The sequence below is a fragment of the Gallus gallus genome, chromosome 20, assembly GCF_016699485.2.
Source record: "Gallus gallus isolate bGalGal1 chromosome 20, bGalGal1.mat.broiler.GRCg7b, whole genome shotgun sequence".
NCBI classification, from domain to species: domain Eukaryota; kingdom Metazoa; phylum Chordata; class Aves; order Galliformes; family Phasianidae; genus Gallus; species Gallus gallus.
Genome location: NC_052551.1, coordinates 3,024,802 through 3,035,047, shown reverse-complemented (window position 1 = coordinate 3,035,047; position 10,246 = coordinate 3,024,802). Strand labels below are relative to the sequence as shown.

Sequence of the window (10,246 nt, the reverse complement as noted above, 5' to 3'; positions counted from 1 at the left end):
CCCTGGGTGTGCATTGAACATGGAAAATACCAAGGATCCCAGAATAGACTGGACCTAATCGCTGACAGGAATACGTGCCAAGTACGAGCTTCTGGGTTTTTATCTTCTGGGTGTTCCTGGGCCCCAGCACTAAGAACCACAGAAGCTGCCCGTAGTGAGCGGCTCCCCTGACGTGGTGCAGTTTCACTGGCAGGGATGAAATCCGTCAGTGCTGAAGAGATCTGCAAGGTTTCAGCATCCTCCCTGGGCGACGCAAACAGGACGTCCTGGCAGTGTTCCCCTGGGATATGGCTTATGGGGACACGGCTGATGGGGCAGGTGTTGCTGACAGGGCAGCTATTGGGGTACACCGCTGGCGTGGGGGGACAGCACTGGTGGGGGGATGTCACTGACAGGGGGGCACCGCTGATGGCAGAGACACCACAGACAGGGAGATGATGGTGGGGGGCACAGCTGACGGGGGACATGGCTGACAGGGGGACACGGCTGATGGGGGGACATGGCTGATGACAGAGGGACACGGCTGGCTGAGCGGACTCCACTGACGGGAGCACAGCCGACACGAGACACCACCAAGGGGGGCACACGGCTGGCGGGGGAACATGGCTGACGGTGGGACGCAGCCGCTGGGGGCACACGGCTGACAGGCCGACATGGCCGACAGGAGACACACGCGGTAACGGCGGGCCGCCCCGGGCGGGAACGCGCAGCGGACGGCCGCACACCGCGAGACGCGCGCAGCCCCACCGCCGCGCTCGGGCGGGGCCGCCGCCGTTCTCCCCGCGCCTGCTCCGGGCCGGCCGGCACCAACGGCCCCGGGGCGGCGGGCGGAGCCGCTCGGGCGCTGCCCCGCGCAGCCGTCCCCGCCCCCCGGGTCCCCGCCGCTTTGAAGCGGGCTCGGCGCTGCGCTCCCGCTCAGAGCCGCCGGCGCCCGCCATGGTGCAGCCCGAGGAGCAGGCCCGGCTGTACCGGCCGCGGCCCGAGCTGCTGCCGGCGGCGCACGTCCCCTCGCTGCCGCACTACCGGCGGCTGTACCGGCGCTCCGTGGAGGAGCCGCAGGGTGAGGGCCGCGCGGGGCGGGCGCTGCCGGAGCTCGGGGCGCTGCCGGGGGTCGCTGAGCCGTCCCCGTCCGTCCCCGCGGCGCCGGCTGGGATACGGAGCGGTTTCCGTTTCTCGGCTCGCTGGGTTGTAAGCTGTGCCCGTTGCTTTTGTAGAGTTTTGGGGTGACATCGCCAAGGAGTTCTACTGGAAGCAGCAGCACTCGGGGCCGTTCCTCAGGTACAACTTCGATGTGACGAAGGGGAAGATCTTCATTGAGTGGATGAAAGGGGCGAAGACCAACATCTGCTACAACCTCCTGGACAGGAACGTCAGCGAGAAGAAACTCGGCGACAAAGTGGCTTTTTACTGGTAAAGCTCTTTTATTATTGCCTAGGAAGTGTGTGAACGTAACACCGAGGTGTCCATGTGGTAACGGTTGCTGCTGAGGTGAATTAAAGCGCGATAACAGCGGAGAGCTCTGCTCTGGTGCAGCAGGTGTTTGCTTTCCATGCTGTTATGGGCTGGGCTGTGCTGAAGGGCTGCGATGCCCAGCGCTCCTACACGGCTACCCCCCCTTCCTGCAGGGGTGTGTGAGGGTAGGAAGGTGTGGGTGGAGGATGTAGGCTCAGGAGTGGCTGAGCTTCAAATTCAGCCTTGCTTCCTTCTTCCGTGGGGCTGGCGGGCTTTGCTCCTGCGATGGAAAGGTTGTGAAAAATCCTCTGCTTGGAGCGCTGGTGCTTTGGGCTGGGCAGTTTGTAATGCAGTGGCACTGTCCTGAAGGCTGCCTTACTAAGTGCTATCTCTGGGAAGAGAAGTGTGCTTCTGTTTTTATTCTTTCTCACGTTTTCCTGGAGTAGTTTGTAGTTGGGGAAGCCCTAGGAAGCTGACATTTGTGTCATGATGGAGAATGGGGTTCTCCTGTGATGTGTGACATCCAGAACCGAGGCTCTGTTGCGGAGCTCAGCTGGCACCACAGCTGTGTCCTGGATTGAGAGCAGTGCTGTGTGCTCACACACCTCAAAAGCGTGTGTTTGCACTGCATCTGTGTGCCCATGGCTGCATGGGGCAGCACGGAGCCACACTGTCAGGATGCAGTAACTTGTTTGTGTGCAGCTTAGGAGCCCTCCTGTCGCTGTGATAAAAATACCAAGTGCTCTAACTACAAAGAGCTGTCCTGCTTGTCAGTCATGCTGTGCAGCCCAAGAGCTGCCTGTGCTGTGTGTGGCTGTCATAGAGGTGTTTTGTAACAGCCACGCTACAGGAAGAAACGTGTTCCTACAGTATAGATACAGCTGCAGATGTGGAGCTCGGCTCATGTAGGCGTTTCTATCCATATGGCTGCTGCTTCAGCAGGAGAAAATTGCACTTGCTGCCTAGACATAATAGCACTGATGATACAGTAGCTTACACAGGTGAAATAGTGGAAGGTATTTACCTCCCCACTAGTCAAACACATTCTCTAGCTTGCTCAGATGTGAAATGACTTCAGCTTCTGAACGGAGCTCATCCTGGTAAAGGTGTGTCAGCAAACAGACCCATTTGACAGGCTCCTGGGCAGCCCGAGCTGCCAGCTGTTCTGGGGGCAGCGGGCACAACCTTGCTCAGAGACTTTCATGTGGCACTCAGGCAGCAGCGTGCAGCTCTTATTTGGTCTTACTGAGAGTTTTTCTTGTTATGCTCCCAGCCTTTGTGGGATATTTGTGACATTGAGCAACACTCGCAGTGCAAATGGTGGGTGTCAGTCACAGTGCTTAAAAAATAAGGGCTCTCTTCCACCTTAGCATGCTCTTTCCCACAATAATTTTGGGATAAGTTCTCCCAGCCTGGGTCTGATGTGAGACTGATTCTAAGACTGGGGCTGTCAGCTGTGAGCGTAATGGTGTGAGAGACAGAAGAGGAATGGTCCGCATGATACGTGTCGTGCTGACCTGTGAACTCATGGCACAAGGGCCTGGAGAAGCTGGGCTAAGGGTTGTTATTTGTAAAATCACTCTTCTGGGAACACACACATGCCTCTCAGGGCACATGCTTATCTTCAGTAACAAAATATACTTGCTGTCATCTTGTCCTTTCACATTTTGCCTTTAACACTGTTACTGACCAAGCCCTGCTTCCTAGAAACACTTGAGATTTGTCATAGTGGGTGAGTGCTCAAGAGGGAAATGAGGGCCTCCAAAAGCCAAGGAGAATTCTTAGGGAAAACTTTAAGAGTTTTGAAATACCTCGGCCGATTTCTTGCTACTGTCCATAGCCTGGAACTGGCTGAGGTGGTGCTGAGCTGTCACTGCTTGGTTGTATGAGAGCTTTGGAAGTCATGGCTTCACTTCCAGAGGGCAGAAAGTAGGAAAGAGGGAATAAATGAATCCAGGCGCATCTGGGTGTCTCTGGGAAGAAATGTGTCCTGATGAAAGTGGGAGCAGTTCTCTATGGCTGTGTGAAGCTTGGTAAGGCTGGGAGAAGCTGGCACTTCCACCAGATGGGCTCTGGTGCTGTTCTGAAGGCTCCTGTACTGCTACCAGAACAGGACAGCGTGGGTCCCACTCTGAGGATCTGAAGCAGGGCTACACGTGAGCCAGCAGCTCTCAGAGCTGGATGTGCTGGCACGTCCTGTGGGACTGCCCTTCCAGCACAAAGAGCGGTGCATGGGATTGCTTCATGCTATGCCACTTGTACACAGGTGACACTGCTGGGGTGTCATCCTTCTGGTGCAGTTAGAGCTGTAGTTCAAGTGACCATCCTGAGTCGGTAGGAAGCGCTTGCTGTTTCTCTGTTGCCTGTTTCTGTACGATATCTCATGCTGCTTGTGAACGTTAGAAGTATTTCTGCCCTTGCTGCTTTTGATTCCTCTTTCTCTGTTGGGTATTGCTGATGTGGCCTAAGAAGGAACAGAAGAGACAGGAAATGTCTGATAAAGTGCTGTTCTGAAAAGGGAAATTTTTTTGTTGCTGTTTGGAAGGCATGGGGCTGCTGACTGGGTGGGTGCAGCTCAGGTAGATACCCACCCTGGCAACTGTAGGAGTTGAGTTATGTTCATGGTGTGGGCAAACTGTCATCTCTGTTGAGATGCCTCTGTTAATCATCCAGTAGAAATGTCTGCCTGGTGAGGCTGGGGAGGTAAAAATTTAACCAGATGGGATTTTAAAAAGGGCAACATTTGTGATGGGAGAAGCATGTTGTCTGTAGCCCGAGTGGAGTGAAGCACTGCTGGCGTCTGGTGGAAATGGGGCAGAAATTGGAGCTTGGCACACACTGCTTGTAGCTTCCCCATTGGCTGGCTGTGCGGGTTTAGCAGTGGGCTGCAGCTTCTGCCACCTTGGGGAAAAATAGATCTGTTCTTTTTCTTTCTGTTTTCCTGTGTTTGCATATGAAGGGACGTATTCAGGAAAGAGAAGAAAAGGTAGTGATGGCTGCCAGAACTTACTGCAGCTTTGCTTAAATGGGAGAGTGAATGCTGATCGTTCCTCTTCTGGAACTAGAGCGAATAGGACACACAAATGCAAAAACGTGTTTTTCTAAATGTGATAAAGGATTTAGGGGCCAGTAGGATGAATTTGAAGAAATTCCTATACCTTCTGTAACAAACCTAAAGAGGACGGTCGCGGTCAAGTAAAATGGACTGGAAAGCAAAGCAGTACTTGCTCACTGCTTGGTCTCCAGAATCTAGATCAGAGAGTGAGTTTGTGTGCTTTCTTTTTTTTATTCCTTTGGATATCTTCACAGGTATCGGTGTTCTAACAGTGTCACATGCATGGAAGCTGTGACTGAGGATGGGGGCTGTTAAACAGCTCTGAACCTCTTTGTGTTAATCAGAGCCAGCTTCCATGCGATGCACTCTGCTCTGCTTCTTCCACCAGCTTTAGGACACTTAAACCCTGTGCCAAATGGACTCTGTTTCTTTGGTAATTTCCTGGATGATTTGTCATACTTCAGTGACACGACCACTTTCAACACTGTTCTGACAGTGAAAACTCATCCTTGAATTGCGCAGTTTGTTTAAAGGAGAAAAAAATAATCTGCCTAGGAAGGCTGTGTTTCCCAATGCCCATCTCAACTCTTTACAAGGGTAGATAACAGCAGGGCAAGGGGAAATGGTTTTAAGTTGAAAGAGGGAAGGTTTAGGTTGGATATCAGGGTAAGTTCTTTACTGTGAGAGTGGTGAGGTGCTGCAACAGCTGCCCAGAGATGCCCCATCCCTGGAGGTATTCAAGGCTGGGTTGGATGGGGCCCTGGGCAGCCTGGGCTGGTATTAAAGGGGGAGGTTGGTGGTCCTGCCTGTGGCAGGGGGGTTGGAGCTTCGTGATCCTCGAGGTCCCTTCCAGCTCAAGCCATTCTGTGATCTCCAGCCATGTGCCTGCAAGGTACCAAGAGCAGCAGGAGCACAGGTGCAACCAAACTGCTGTCCCCCTCGGCTGTAGTGGAACCAGAGAAAGCCTTACAGCAGCAAGAAGTGCTATGGAAAAGTTACCGTGTGTTTGATGTATGCTTGTAGTACTGTCCAGACACAGGACAGTGCCTCTACTCACTGAGGAAGGGGTGACCCTACTGGTCCCTGCAGACCAGGGGATTGCAGAGCTTTCTATAGTAGCTGCATCTGAGTGCTTGAGATCAGTACTCCATTCTTCAAATGGAAACGACCCCGCAGGGTCCTTCCCAACCCTGCTGCTTGGCTGCAGGGGAGCATCAGCAGAAACCTGGCCTTAAAACAAGGAGTAAAGGGCATTGCTGTTGTAACTTGAACACTTCTGGAGGAGGAGTGCTTTTTCTCTCATCTCATTGCAATTCCTTGTGTCCCATTTGCAGGGACAGTCACCTCCCGGTGTGGTTAATGCTATAGTGGAAGTGCAAGCGGCTGCTGTGCTTGTGCTTGTTTCTGGAGGCCGTGTGTGTGTTTGTGCTGAGATCTGGCTCCTGCCAGCTTTCTCCTGTCATACCTTGAGGTTGTTTTGTCCTGAGCATTTCTGTTAATAGCTTGTGCTTTGTGCTGTGTCCTCCATCTTCGTTTCTAGTGAAATCTCTAAGACGGTTTCCAGCTGAAAGACTGTGCCAGAGGGCTGAAGTAAATGCGTGAGAGCAGCAGAATGCCTTCTTCAGGCTATGGCTGTCCTGTGCTCTTCCAGTCACAAGAGCGATGCTTGGGTTGTGCTCTCCTGGATGTGAGTTGGTGTTAAAAGCATCGCATTATTCAGCAGACACGCACACATGCAGTGCTGTCTCTTCTCAGGGCCGATTCACAGAATCATGGAGTATCCTGAGCTGAAAGGGGCCCTCAAGGTTCACTGAATCCAACTCCTGCCTCCACACAGGACCACCTAAATCCAAACCAGAGCCTTTTTTGTCTTGGGATAGCTGGCAGGGCAGGACAGGACAAAGCGGGGGGCTGGCATGTGTCCTCAGCAGCAGCTGCTGGTCCTGTTGTGAGCTCCCTGCCATCTGGCATGTGGGGACATGGCACTGGTGTGATTGCTCTGTGGTGAGGGGCTGGACAAGGAAGCTGTCCTGCTTGGGAGCACAAGGCAGCAGTGAGGCAGTGGAGCAGCTTGCTTTTGGTTTGTCAGAGTTGGTCGTTCCCAGCCTTTTGCTCTGCACCCCTTGGTAGCTGCTACTGGCAGGGATACAATATCTGCCTGTATAAATATAAAGGAGCGACCAGGAAGTATTTGACCAGTTAAACAAGTTAGATGTCAATAAGTGCCCAGGATTAAATGGTGTGCCCCTCAGAATGCTGCAGGAAGCACTCTGTGTGAAATAGGAGAGCTGCTGGCCGGGTTGTGGAGCAGCACACAGGGCTGTGTGCAGGGCTGGGGGACTGCTTGCATGGCTTTGAAGAGGGCTGGGAAGTGTGCTGGCAAGCAGCCTGGTGGTGGTGTGGGCCACCCCCAGTGGTGCAGTGGGTGCTGGAGGTGGGAATAGGGTCACTGTGTGCATGGAATAGTGGCAGGGTTGGTGGGGTAATTTAAAATGAAGGCCAGCTGGGGCTTGGTGCAGTGGCATGAGCACACAGTGAAACCTTTCTCAGGCAGTCTTCATGAAGCTTTGCACAAAACATTAATCAAGAAACTAATTTGCCCATGAATGGAAGAAAGGTCTTTTTATCAAGCTCATTTAGCCTTTCCCTTTGCTTCCTGCCCTGAAGGTTGCCTTTCAGGAACAACAGCAGATTTTTCCAATGCTGGAATTGTTGCCTACTTTATTCAGTGGGGGCTCAGGTGCCCGCGGAACAGCATGTGCTGCTGCTGCTGTTGGAGACCAGGTTCCAGGCCTTGGTTCTGACCTCATGCAGCATTTTGGTTTAGTCTGGCAGGCTCTTGACTGAGCTGCTGTGAACATCCCATTGCTTGGTGTGCTGTGCTTCACTATACAAGAGACCTGGGGCATCTTCTGTGTTATCTAGTTTTATTTAATATTTTATTTGCTTTTCTCATGCTGCTCATTGGACTGACATAGGGTCTGGCTCTGTTGATTCAGCATGGAGAAGTCAGTCATCTTTCTTCACTTGCTTCCTACACCACTATCCTAACACTGGCTTACTTTCTTATTGCCACCTCTGCATGCCTATGGGTGTGTGGTTGCACAATACCCACCTGGGAAAGTACAGGGAGGGCGGTGTGCACAGATGATCTGGGATTTTTCTCTCACCCTGTGCAACTTGTCTTGCAATTGTGGCAGATATTGGGCACTTGGGTACCTTGATAGAACAGCTTGCTGCTGGGAGAGGCATGGAGTTATACAAGGGTTGCGTATCGGGGATATTGGCAAGACAGTGGAAACTGCAGGTGGATGTACATGGAGTGCTTGGACAGAGGATGGGGACCTCCTGTGCAGATCCAGTGCACGCTCCTCTGTATGGAAGATAGGAGCCTTCAGTTTGCTCATTGGACCAGAAAACGTGATTATTTTGCTGTAGCTGTGTGGGTAGTTTGTATGTTCTCCTCTCTCCCTCCAGTGTGAAAGGCAAAGACATGGACAATGAATCAGGCACTGAATGGGTGAGACTTGCTCTGAAGTGGTCAGGCCCTGCAAAAGGAGGTGCAAATGGGTGCTTGTTCCAAGCATGGCATTGTTTTCATGGACAGCTGCATTCCTTGTGCCTGGTGGGTTTCTGTGCCAGAGCTGTGAGGCTGCGCTATTGATTTACAAGTGCTTTGACAAAACCCCTTGGCTCTCAGCAGCACCAGGAGCTGCCTTCTTCCTTCCAACCCTGTGCCAGAGCCCTTCTGGCTGGAGCAGCCTTCTGGGTCTGCTGGTGTTTCTGAGCACCACTGGTTGATATCTGGAGTAGTACACAGTCACGAGCTCTGGCAAGTTCTCAGCCCATCATGTTAGCAGGTATCTGCTCCCTTTTTAGGGGAATCCCTCAAGGAAATGGATGACCTTCCTGCTTGTTTGGTTTTTTGCATCCGCATACCTGAGAGTTGAGTGCATTCTGCATTGCCACTGAGCATCTTCCAAGGGATGTTCTGACACTGAACAAGAGGACAGCCCAACAGAAGACATCTGGCCATCACCTGCAGGGATTTGAGGTGTGAAGTTGAAAGACCACCAAAAAAATCTGATTAATGGTGTAACTTCCCACTGTGGGCCCAGTGGCTGTTTTTTGAGCCTCCATTGAAATCAACTTGCCTGGCATTCAGTTTCCAGGTCTTGGCAATTTGGCAGCACACTGCATGCAGAGATGCAGCATTTTCCAAAGCGGAGCACTTCCCAGCTGCGGGCAGCTTGTTGGCATGTCCTGACTGAAGCTCATGTCACAGCCCGACTGCAAATTGTTTAAACAAGAGCTCAGCATGTGGTACTGGAAATGAGCTCTCCTCCTGTTGAGCAGGTAAAAATAGTCTGTGCTCCTGACGATGTTCCTCCTGGTAAACATCTAAGATGTTTCTTATGTCAGCTATCTCTCTCCTGCAGCATCTGGAGGATTTGGCCTACAGGGTCAGCAGTGATGGCTGAGGTCAGCCAAACCTGGTGGCCTGCTGAAGGAGCCCTGCACGGGAGCTCTGTTGCAACACCACAATCCTTAAGGCATGTTGTTTAAAACAAGCTAAATGGAGTGGGCTCTAAATAAAGTAGGTAATAAGATATTTTCTTTTTTGTTGGCTGCTCTCATGTTGTAAAATACCTGCAACATACCAACAGTTAATGTATATCGTCTCTACTTGATGGTTACCCTGAATCAAACAAGCAGAGAAAGCAAAGCTGCAGAAGATCAGGATTCCCCTTTCTTTTAAACCTCTTCCATCCATGCAGAGGAACTGAGCACCGCTGAGGATTCACCTGCGGTCAGTGTTGGCTGTAAGCTGCCTTACTTTATCAGGTGTGACACAGCAGTAGGAGATTCTCCTTCAAGGGGAGCATGGTGGCTGCTGCTGTTGTTCCCTGCTCTAAAAGCATTGCTCAGGGTTAGGCTTTCAGGCCACTGCAGGCTGTACAAACCTTGCCCATCAGGTTTCCTCCCTTATGTTGGCTGACTGACAACAGCGTGGGCTGATGGTGTTGATTCCTTTAGGGCATCCTATGCAGCCTAGTAAAAGGGTCCTGAAGTGGGGTTCTTAGGGCGTAGCCAGGCAAGTGAATAGGAAAAGCTGTGAGGAGTTCTGAAGGGCTGGTAAATAAAGGAGTAGTTCTGGAGTGGGGTCCACCTGCAGCTGGGCTGCATGCTGAGGCGTTGTGCAGGGGATGGTGAAGTGAATAGTGTTTGGACTGCAAAGAATAAATATTATTTCTTCAGATGCATCTGGTACTTGTTCAGATTCGGAAAGGCTGTGGGTAGTAGGAGGAGCTGTGAGTGTCTTTAATGAGAAGGAAGGACAAAGATTGATTGGGTTTTTGCTATAGGACACCAGAAACCATACAGGATCTTTGGTGTTTTCATTCCAGCCTGTGTTTCCATATGGCTGTGTTCATAGGCAATTAAAAGCCTGATTCCCTGTCCATAAAGCAGGTGGTGGCCCAGTGTCCCTGCAGAGATAACCGTCATATAGCAGAGCTGTGAAGGACAGGCACCGGTAGGCACTTTGCAGGGAGAGGCTGGCTGCAGCTCAGCAGGCCCTGCTTTGGCACAGCGCTCTGTGTGCTGCCCTTGTTTGGGCTCCTTGCAGCAGCAGGAACCTGCTCACCCCAGGTACGTGGTCAGCTTCTGGTTGAAACGGTTTGGCTCACACTGACAGGTTTGACAGTGAAGCCTTGTTAGATTTTCAGTGTGTAGAGG

General features: G+C 52.0%; 1 protein-coding gene across 10 annotated transcripts in view; it reads left to right on the top strand.

Moving 5' to 3' along the window:
* The first annotated feature begins 576 nt into the window (after positions 1–576).
* Positions 577–10,246, top strand: part of ACSS2 (acyl-CoA synthetase short-chain family member 2) — a 31,850-nt gene continuing 22,180 nt past the window's right edge. For 4 of the 10 annotated variants that reach the window (XM_015296792.4, XM_025142424.3, XM_015296791.4 and 1 more), the window contains exons 1-2: positions 918–1,060; positions 1,215–1,410. In XM_015296792.4, the coding sequence (XP_015152278.2) occupies positions 937–1,060; positions 1,215–1,410 (320 nt within the window). In that variant the 5' untranslated portion in view covers positions 918–936. Of the gene's footprint in view, positions 677–917; positions 1,061–1,214; positions 3,486–10,246 lie in introns of those variants that run through there. The other 6 variants (XM_046902929.1, XM_046902928.1, XM_046902927.1 and 3 more) reach the window with 3 other exon arrangements.